Source organism: Parasteatoda tepidariorum, chromosome 4 (genome assembly GCF_043381705.1).
Source record: "Parasteatoda tepidariorum isolate YZ-2023 chromosome 4, CAS_Ptep_4.0, whole genome shotgun sequence".
Taxonomy (NCBI): domain Eukaryota; kingdom Metazoa; phylum Arthropoda; class Arachnida; order Araneae; family Theridiidae; genus Parasteatoda; species Parasteatoda tepidariorum.
The window spans coordinates 21,254,069-21,265,712 of record NC_092207.1 but is presented as its reverse complement, the minus strand read 5'-3'; the positions used below and the strand labels follow the sequence as shown (position 1 = coordinate 21,265,712).

The following is an 11,644-nucleotide window of genomic DNA, read 5'->3' as shown; positions in this document are numbered from 1 at the left end:
CCCCCCCACCTTTTCGCTACATGCACACTCAAGAAAGTATGATTATTTTATCCGAGGTTAAAATTAAAAATTCAATTAATTTTCAATTTCATACTCTACGAGATTCATAAATTCATTAATTTTTGTAAATAAAAATTAACTTAAAGGTAGCTTTAATTTATAAATTTAATTTTTTATTGATTATTGCATACAAAACTGAACTGTTTTCAGAAATTTAAATGCTGTAGCTGATTTTTAAACATTAATATGTAAGCATTATAATTTTGCGTGTTTTTTAAAACATTAATATGCGATTTTAATAAATCAGTTTGCAGGAATTCATAAAAGACCTATAGCACTTACACCCAACTCTATCGTTCTTTTTAACGCCGAGACTTCGTAATGCCGAAGCATACAATTTCACTTCTTCAAACATTTCGGCGAAAGTGACTGTTTCTTCATTTCCATCTTCATCTAGAAGAACAAATAAGTAACGTCTGTAAATTTACGTACCATAAAATGAGTATCGGTATTTTGATTAGAAAAGAATATCTGCAATTATTTACAAAATTATCAAACAAGAAGCTGCTTTATTTTAACAACTAGGAGGCACCACTTGCAAACCTCAGTCATAGTTGGGGTACCTTATGCAGGGGCACCGCATTCATCTTTTATTTTATTTTCATTCCATACATTACAAAAAAAAATTATCTTTTAATCTATAAATCATATAATTATTATAATTTTATGTAAGAAAATTTAGTTCATACGTTAATCGTTATAAAATGAAGGATTACTTGGATTTGAAAAATCCAAGTAATTAATCCTAGTAAAATTAACTGTGCTTAAGAAAAAAAAACAACTTAAATTTAGGAATATAGAATGTGTTACAGAATAAGAAGTAATAAATAAGAAGCAATTTTACTCCTTAACAATCTATAACGATAACCATGCAGTGTTTAGCAAGCCTTATAGTTTATAGCGATGACCGTTTATTGTTTCAAATTCCAAATTGTTTTTATCTCTTGAGATATTTATATTTAAAAAAATTTTGATATAATTTTATAATTTATATCTGGCTACACCCGATATCTTCCTCTTACGTCTTTTATTCCCTTTATCGATTTTTTTGTTACTTTTGACATAAAGTCAGTAACGAGCTAGTGAAATAAAGATCTCGAGTCAGATAAATATTTCAAAACAGTCTATAAATAAACATTATTTAGGGCAAAAAAATTAAACAAATACACGGAAAAAGCACTTAAGATTGTAATAACATTAAAATATTTTTCGAAAAAAGCAACAAAAAAGTTTATAATTGAATTTGATTGAATGTAGGGTTTAGTGGCACAAAGTCCAAATGAGGACATGCTATGCCAGACAGTACGGTAAAGTTTATAATTGAAAATGGTCTTTTCTGTTCTATATTTCAGCTGGAAGAAGATGGATAAAAGTATTTTTTTCTACTTTAAGTTTGACATTTGATTTGTCTCGCATGAAGAATCGAATTTCAAATGGTTTTCATTCCATTGAACCTTCGTAACCTCAAGTTTCTACGTCTTGTAGGCTTTACACTGCAAAACGAAATGTAACGTTAGAAAAAAGAGAGAAAAAAGTGAGAAAAATTTACAAAGGAAGTCTGAAATTTCAATAACTTTTATAAAAATTAAAATTAAAACAAAACTTGAAGTTTAAAAATAATTATGTTAGGTTTATAAGCAAACATAGACCTTTTGAAATTTCAACTCTGTAGTTGAATTCTTGCAACCAGTTCGAAGTTTTGTCTACCCCCCCCCCACCCAATTTCAAGGGTCATGATTCCAAATATGTAAAAAAAAATTATGTTTATTTAGAGAAAATGCGTTTTTGTGTCTGATTTCGTAACTCAATTAATAGTTAGCTGTAATTTAGCATATTTGAGGTCCCCCCCAGGAACCATTACGATTGACACTTAATTCGTGAAAATCCGATCATTAGAACGAAAGTTATTCAGGGTGATATCCTTTTTTTTTGCAGACTGTGCACTATGAAAGATTTTAGTGTATCTTAGCACCAAAAAATGGAAGTAAGTACCTTAAGCCAAAGTGATCGTTTGCAGAAACCTCGTTGATAAATTCACTACAACAAGAAATGTTTTTTTACACTACTTGGTGCAAAATAGCTGCCAATATTTTTCATAATAAGTAATACTCTAATTTATTATTACAGTAAGATACACATAAGTGTCGGTAACATTCTTTTTAGGATACACTATAAAGTAAGATTTGTTAATTTAGAATGTTTATATACACTGATTCTTAGAAGAAAGCTGCTGTGTTATGTAAGCATATGTTAATCACAGAGAGGATAAAACTAAATTCGACTTAACAAAACCGAAGCAGAAAGAAATTATACACTATAAAAATATAAATACACTATAATTTATTATTTCAGAGTTTTAAAAATTAAAATATAATTAACATTATTACTACACTAAAAACATACATGTTTTAATGAAGAACTTCTGTTTTCGGAGATGTATAAAAGTGTAGAAGACAACAAACGCGAATTCGTATTGGATTGTAGAAAATTCACTTGGCGACATCCAAAGTGCGCCAACATAAGTGTTGCCGGAAACGAAAATAATTCAAGTATGGTGTAAATGCGCGAGAGATTTTTCCAAGGGTTTTCCACTTTAAGTGTTTAGATTTAAATTACTCCCTTTAAAATGTATATTCTCTTAAAAAAAGGTAGTTGCCACCATTTTTGGTGTTGGGATGAACTAAAGTTTTTCACAATGCGTTTAGTGATATTTTTTATTTACCTTTTCACTGCTATTGCTTTTTTATTCATTTATTCCTTTTATGTGTGTTTGTTTATTGACATATTTTGCAAGCACATTAGAATCAATTTAATAGCCTTTTGCAAGAGCATTTCATTTAACAAAGAAGTACACATTTAGCAATATATTTGCACTAAGTTTTACTAAGATTTATAATTTTGTCAATTTAATATAAGATTTTGCTCCATATCTTCAGATCGGTACTTAAAAATGTACTTGCAACTAAAATATAAAATTGTTACAAAAACATTTTTAAATATAAAACTATTCAAAATACCTTTTCAGTACCGAACTGCAGTTATCGTGCAAAAAAATGTATGAAATTGACAAAAAGAATTTTTTTAGGGAATATATTTTAATAAGTGTGAACATATTTTTATTTTATTTTATAACCGTCGTTGAACAGCCGAACCAATTTTTGCGCTTACGACTATTAATGTTCAACTCCGCAGTCCTGTAATTTTGAACCCAATCCAGAAGACAAAAAAAATTCCTGGACGAAGTATTTGTAGACATCTGTCTTCGTGGAGGACTTTTTGCTGGAACTAACCCTCATTTTCGTTACACGGAGAATAAAACCACAAAAACTTCCCATGGTTCCCAAGTGGACTAACCCAAGATCCGTCTACCACTGAGGATATTTCACGTTAGCACTGCGGTGGCTCGAATTAACTATTGAATGTAATCATTTTTGTACACTTTTTCTCAACTTCAAGATTATAAGTCTTATATTTTTTACGCAGTAAAGCAATATGTAATGTTAAATTGAACACCCAAAGCAGTGGCGGCGGCAATTATGATTTTTTAATATAGAGAAAAAATTAAAACACTGTTTCAAAACAATAATATTTTTTCCAAAATTTTACTTTTAAAAAGGAAAATCTTGATCTTTTAATCTTGTTGCACCAATTTCTTTTTTGTTTATTTATTCAAATAATGGGAAATTGTTCCTGATATTCATTATATATAAACATGAAGGATGTAAATAGTTTACAAGCGCTGTTATAAACGATTTCTTAAAGCAAACACGCCATTGAAGAAGATGAATGACAGCTAGGATATCGTAGAACTCTTATTTTCCGGGAATAAGCTAATTTCTTTGAGGAAAGATGGATTTTTACAATTCAACATACGTAAGGAATGTTTTAATGACATAAAACTTAAAAATGAAGTTAGCTATTTCTTTGAAATAGTTTGAAAACTATGCATTGTGTCGAATTCTAGTAGAATAATAGTTACCAGCACACACAAGAGCGACTCTACTGTCTCTTATTCGGAGAATATTCTCGGCATAGTTGAATCTCGCTCCACTGAACCAATCATTATCCAAGAAGCCCTTTCCAGTTTTGACCAAAACCTATGAAGAAAAAATCCATTTTTGTAATGCTATATAAATGTCATTTCATCTTAAAAAATCTTGTTTTTCCAAATGAAGTAGATCACACCTAATTTTATATATTTATTTATTAACTTATTTTTATTATTTTTTGTTATTTTATTTTATTCTATAACCGACGTTGAACAGCCGACCCAATTTTTGGGTTTACGTCTACTAATGTTCAACTCCGTAGCCTTGTAATTTTGAACCCAATTCAGAAGATAGGGGAGCTCCTAGATCAAGTATTGGGATAATTTTACGTTCGAGGAGGACTTTTTTTGATGGACCTAACCCGCATTTGCGTTACATGGAGAGGAAGACCATGAGAACCTCCCACGGTTAGCTTGACGGCAAGGGGACTCTAACCCATGATCCGTCTACCACTGAGGATATTTCACGTCAGCACTGTGGTCGGTGCAAGCCAGATGCGGAATTCGTATCGACTAGGATTCGAACCCGGTTCGCCGCATTGGAAGGCGAACGCTCTATCCCCTGAGCCATTCTTGGCTCTTTTGTTGTCATTGTTCATAATGTTATCTTATATCGAATTTTTTTTTCAATAACGTCAGGTACTGAACTTTTGTTCTTCACCTCGGAAGATGACGGAAGTGTTGCTCATTTAATGTTACCCAGTGGGCACCTGTGTACCTAAGTCACCGTGGCGAGCAACATTACCCACGCCACACTGCAACAAATGCCCGTTCATAGGGTGGGCCACTTTCACACATCTCACACAACAGAGGACGACTGATAGAGAGAAACATCCATGTCCAGAGCGGGATTCGAACCCGCAGCCATTGGCTTCGCAGTTAGGCACGCTAACAGCTGGGCCACCTGGCCGGTCCTTATGTCGAAATAAAATAGTTTATCTTTGTGGAGTTTTCCTTTTAATGATAGATTGTAGTTAGAAAAATAATAATTGTTGTTAAAAAAATAATAATTGCTATAACTTCCTTTCTTACGGAGTACCAGTTTTGGTCATTTAGTTCATAAAAATAGTAACTGTTGTTACTTACAATAGAGAATCAATCAGTTTTGGCAATTGTATTTCAAAAAGTAAATAAGCATAGAGTATTTCTCTCAAAAAAGAAGATTTTAGATTGTTATGGTTCGAATAAGTCAGAATTCAGATTTATAGTTATGAGAAGAGACTACATAGCAACGGTATTTACCTTCGTAAACGCAATGCAAATGTTTTTCAATTACAGCGATAATATTTAATTCGCTTCTGAACGTCGCCGTCGTTCAAGATTAGGTTATGATTTCAAGTAGTAGTTCATTTACGTCGCTCAAGAGCTTTGCAATGGGCTATTGGCGATGGTCTGGGAAACATCCCTGAGGATGATCCGAGGACATGCCATCACAATTTTGATCCACTGCAGAGGGGAAGGCACCCCGGCTTCGGTAGCCAGACTACCTGAACGTTATGATGACGTTACGAATTCAAAAAAATGCTCTAGGGTAACTATTAAATTATGTTTTTTGTAACAATATACATTATATACACTGCTGGACAATTGCTAAGGACGGATAACACTATCATCCATAGCAACCACATAATGAAAGGAAGCAAAATGTGGAAAATTAGAATAAGTGTGGGATATAGTAAGAAGAGGTATGCGTATGCAAATTTTTTTTCAACGTCTGTTCATCACATGATAGCGCTGATAAGAGCTTTAAAGGTTTTGACGCGTGTGGAGAGTTGTTGTTTCAAGTCAAAGTTTTACAGGAAAGATTTAGTTGACGAACTTGAAATTTTCGGCATGTCTTCCCGATATCACTTGAATGATTTTAAGCGTGGCCGAATTATTGGAAAGATCGAAGAAGGGCGAAAAATAACAGATGTTGCCAGGGAGTTCGACATCGCTCACAGCGTTGTTTCACGGCTGTGGAAATCATTTAAAACTACTGGAATGTGTAGTAGGCGGCACGGGGGAGGTCGTGTTAGAAGTACGACGCCTGCAGAAGACAGATACATCGTCCTATCAGCAAAAAGGAACAGGCGCACCACAGCTCAGCAGGTGGCAAATCAGTTTCTTGCTGCCACAGGAAAGCAGATCTCCCGAAAAACTGTTGCCAGACGTTTGAGGGGAGGAGGACTATACGCCCGCAGACCTGTTGTGTGTGTCCCATTGACCAGACAGCACCGTACTGCCCGTTTGCAATGGTGTCGTGAGCATCACAATTGGACTGAACAGGACTGGGCATGCGTACTATTCTCAGATGAGAGTAGGTTCAGTCTGTCATCGGATTGTAGACGCCAACTGATCTGGCGCGAGAGTGGTACTGGTTATCGTCCAGAAAATATCCAGGAAAGGGACCGATATCCGACATGCAGTGTCATGGTGTGGGCCGGCATCATGATCAATGGCCGCACGCGCCTACATGTGGTTGCGAATGGGACTATGACGGGCCAACGATACATTGATGAAGTTCTACTTCCTCATGTTCGTCTTTTCCGTGGTGCTGTCGGTGATAAATTTGTTTTTATGGACGACAACGCAACATGTCATCGAACACTCGCTGTTCAGGATTGTCTAGACAGCGAGGGTATTCAACGCCTCGTATGGCCATCACGTTCTCCAGATCTAAACCCCTTTGAAAATGTTTGGGATGCTTTGGGGAGGCAACTTGCTGGTCGAAACTATCCTACGACAAACAAGAACAACCTCATACGTGCACTGACAGAGGAATGGGAAAAACTGCCTCATCAGCTGCTAGATAATATTGTACAAAGTGTGATACGACGTGTAGAATGTTGCATCACACTCCACTGTGGACATACCCCGTAATGACACCTTTCTTCAAGTTGCCTGCTGACATTTAGATCCATTGTTCCATTTTTCCGTACGCAGCATCAAATGAACATTTTTTTTCTTTCAGATGTTTTATAGCTTTTGTACTTTCCAGAACAATGAACATTCTTTATTCTAATGTCTGAACAGTGTGGCAACTATATTTTATCCTACTAGGCCTCATGTCCCGCTTAATGTTACTCTACATTGCAATTTGTGATCCGTCCGTAGCAATTGTCCAGCAGTGTAATATTAAATACAGTATCATCGGATTTAGAATTGAGCTACCAACTGTCTAAAACGCCTCATTCGAGTATCATAAGTATGAGTCACATCAGTGCATGGGAGCTTGCTAAACCAAGACATAAAAATATAACCGGTGCAAAAATGGTATTAGCTGAACTCTGAGCTTTACACCTCATATAAAAAGTTTCATTTCATGTGTATTGTGTGAAAATGATATTATAAAATATACCATATGGAATGTATTACTTTTAAATGGACATTATGATAAAAGCAGGCAGAAATAAAATAGATTAATTTTAAGAATTTAACTGTGGCCATCTCCATTGTAATATTCATAATAAAATAAGTAGAGTCTTTTCATAAATAAGGTAATCCGTATATGCCTTTTAATAAAGATTCTTCTAATTTTTTGATAAAAAAATATAGTGCTTAAGAATTTCTATCACTGACAAAACTACAAAACACAGAATATTCAGTGTTTGGCCACTAGTGAACGTATCAATAAGCCGAAACTATATGTCTTTTTATATGATATTGCGTTGAATTGAACAACTTGTTCCATCCAAATTGATCCTAGCATATCGCGTTATCTGTTTAAGTATTATAATATGCTCCAATCTTAGAATCATATTAAAGTTGTAGTATATTTGAAAATTATTATTGTTCAAACTTTCTAACGATGTAGGCATTCAATAATACTATAATGAGAAATTCGGCATATTTACCTGATCGTAAGATTTTGATCCAATAACTCCAAAATAATGCCATATTTCTTCCCAACAGTCTATGTAGTTATCTACTGACCACTTGTGGAACTCCCAATATGAATCTGCACAAAAATATTTATAATTAATATACGCATGCAATTAAATAAATTTGGTGACATTATGAATATGAATGTCTTAAATTCAACATTTCTTAACGTTTATACACTTTTCGAAAAATGTATTCAATCTTGAACCAAAATATAAGTTACTAATAACAAGAATACAAAGGATTGTTATATGTTGTCCCTTCTGTCAACTTCGATATAAGCCTCTCTTCCATTACCGCAGAAATTAGGGTTTCGGTAGCAATGCCTATAGAATAAATGCACTTGTTAAATTGACTCAATTTAAAACTCTGATATATAACTGCAAAATTATTTGGATGTTTTTATATGCAATGAAGTGCTAAAAAAGATCCTTTTTAAAAAAGCCTATTATTGATATAAAAAAAGACTTTTTATAAAAAGCCCATTTTTTTAAGAGCCTCCAACGAATTGAAACAAAAGAAATCAAAACTTTTATCAATATTTGATAAACTTTATACAACCTCTTAATACACAGGGTCTGCGCTGAGAACTTCAAATTGCTCGACAGTAAATCAGCCAAATATCAAAAGTTTTAGCCAAATTTCAGAAGTCTTAGACAAAGGCAAATCTTAAATTTTTATGATTAATTTTTTCCCATAGAAATGTTTAAGTCAAAATACAAATTTACTATAAATTGAACTATTTTAAAAATGCAAATTCAAATCAAGAGTCATTTTACAGTTGGGGAGGAGTAAATGAGCAATAAAAAATTTAGATGTTTTATCGTCTTTGAAGAAAAGGAATAAGAATAGGTTATGGTTAATTTTTGATAACTTCTTAGACTAGAGTAGTAGCATAAGTAGCATAATTTGATGTTTTGATACATTTTGACTATCTTTTAAATGAATATATTTCATTTTAAATAAAAAGTTTCATTATTTAAGTCTTTTATTTTTTTAAAAAAAGAATTTTTACCTTCTCTTATCTTTCATTCATTATCATTCGGAAGAAAATAATCGCTGGAAAACGAAATTTGGATATGAGAATTGGAAGCTGGAACGTACTTTCTCTCTATGGAGTCAAGGCATAGTATTTGCAGTTAGAACAGGTGGAACAATAAACCCACTGGAACAAGAAAGCGGGCAAGGCCGCGATTGAAATGGGCTGACTCTGTGGGGTCTGATTTCCTTGCAATTAATGAAAAGAATTGGATATCAAAGATAAATCGGAAGTCATTATGGAGAAATCTTCAGAGGAAGGCATTGGTCCACATTGGGCTGTCTGGCTAAATATGATGATGATGGTAGAAGATAAGTTATTTAAATAATTTAATTCTGTTTTATAGGTTTTTATACTACTCAGAGATTTTTAAACTGAATTTGGGTGAGTGGGGGGAATTAACACGTTCATTGCCAGCCGTGAGCATATACTAGTTATACTATAACTATTCCTAAAAAGTGGTAATCTACAAAGATAAAATCAAAGTTAAATTTCCTTATTTTGGCAGTCGTTTTAATTTTCAAATTTTACTATAAGTTTATCTTAATATGTTAATGTCATGAAAACATATTTTCCGGAAAAGCAGTTACATGCATCTAGATATCCATCTTATATCCACTTAATCTGTTTTATTGTCACAAGCTTTTCGTCGCATGATAGCGCGTGATACGGCAACAAATGTGTTAATCTGCATTTTTCTTTTTTTTTTTTGATGATTGCATAATTTCTCTTGTTGCTTACATTATGTGGACCTAATATAACTCTGATTGGGTATTTGCACTTCAAGAAGATCATGGATACCTATACACGTGACATATCACGACAGCACCAGCTGATCGTTTATAAGCAAAATAGCGTATTAAAGTTAAGTTTTTACACCAAATTAGAATGTTATTTAATGTAAAGTTAAATACAACGACGTATCGAAGATCGAATTTGTTGAAGTATAATTTTTACTAGTTTACGTTTTTTTTCTTAACTTACTCTTGTTATTTATTGTAACCGTGATTTATTTTTGTTTCGTGAATATAGAAGAATATAGAACGTATCACTTAAGAGAATTGATACTTGACGGGCTTGGATTACTCGAAATGGAATGGTAAGACCAGTTGCTAACTTCAACAAATGCCACGTTTCAACAACCAATCAGGATTGACATGTTGACACTACGTCACTTGTAGATATCCCTTTAGTTATGTGACATATCTAAAGGAAATTACTGCAATTGAATAAAAGATATAAGATTTGTTGAGAAAAATCACCAAAAACAATTTGTTTCGCCAAATTTACTATTTTATCACATTTGACGAAATGGTGAACGCTTAGCTCACACCCTGATACATACTGAATTGTTAGATTTTTACTGAAGGTCTAAATATAATAATTCAGTATGTTCATTTATTCAGTATGCATTGCTACTCATTTTTAAATAATTGATAGTATTAAGTATAGAGTTTGATGGCAAGTGTGAATCAAGGGGCCCATTTCTTTTTTCTTACTAATTATTTTTCTTTTAAAATTAAAGTAGAAAATTTCAAATTGAAGATTTATGTGTATCAAGCAGCGCTACTTTTTCCCAAATATTTTATATTTGCAATGTATTGAGGACACTCGAACAAATTTTTATAAAGTTACGATTAGTTATGACTATAACTAATAGTTTCTTTTCTTAAATTCATGCTAATTGGATTTTTTAAAAATCAGTCGGAAAAACGCATCTATCATAAAAGATAAAAATAATACTCTGCCTTCAAACTTTTTACACTTCTAAAGCTTTAAAAAAATATACTTTATTTTTCAGAATTGCACAAAAACTATCGTAGATTCATTTGTATTTCAAATAATTTCCAAAAATGTAACTGAACAAATTTTAAGAAAAATCTTAGTTTGTATGCACGGTTTATGGTTAGATGGTTTGAATGCATAGTTTAATTGCACAAGAGTCAGATGCGGCTTTGCTGTACCCAAGGTATAAATATATACAATTAGTCGTATTGACAATTAGACGGGTAAACCAGAATTCCCCGCAAACCGTTACGATATGAACTGAAAAATTGGGAAATGAATGGTTTAAATATCATATATTTTGCTTTTATAAACCAGAATTATGTTTTTTCATTTATTTTTACCAGAAATGTCTTTCACTAAGGTAAATGTATCAGAATGTTTTTCTCCGTGCCCAATATTAGACAGCAATGTTGTATAAATGTGGAAAATTGCTTTCTGGTACTAATTTCCAAAAATGTAATTTGAGTCGTGTTTGAATTTTTGCAAAGTTCCTGAAAACAACATAGTTTTTTGCAAGTTTTCAATAAGTCTTAGCGAAATGCCGTCGTATCACATTGTGGCACGCATGCGAGGTGGTATTATTATAAATTGCGACTTTCAATACCATACAACGAGACACTCTTTATAATCTACGTTCTGATAGTTTAAAATTTTAACAAGGTGTTTGAAAGTACGCATTAAAAGCGGTATTTAGAGAACACTCTGTACTTTGAATAAAAAGGTATTTTCGATCTCGAAAAGTACAGTCTCACAGAAAAAGAAATGGAGCGTGGAGTCCCTCCACGCGGAAGAAGTTAACTTCGCAACCTGCGACGCTAATTATAGAAGAATCAGCAGTCGTAGAA

General features: G+C 33.0%; 2 protein-coding genes across 3 annotated transcripts in view; both read right to left on the bottom strand.

Moving 5' to 3' along the window:
• The window catches only part of LOC107452220 (carbonic anhydrase 1), a 62,751-nt gene that overhangs the window by 27,029 nt on the left and 24,078 nt on the right, over positions 1 to 11,644 (bottom strand). The window lies entirely within an intron of this gene.
• The window catches only part of LOC107450049 (acetoacetyl-CoA synthetase), a 20,837-nt gene that overhangs the window by 8,057 nt on the left and 1,136 nt on the right, over positions 1 to 11,644 (bottom strand). Inside the window, exons 2-4 of the mRNA XM_071179412.1 lie at positions 7,945 to 8,048; positions 4,040 to 4,157; positions 343 to 453 (exon numbers count right to left, since the gene is read on the bottom strand). Coding sequence (XP_071035513.1) covers positions 343 to 453; positions 4,040 to 4,157; positions 7,945 to 8,048 — 333 coding nt within the window. The remainder of the gene's footprint in view (positions 1 to 342; positions 454 to 4,039; positions 4,158 to 7,944; positions 8,049 to 11,644) is intronic.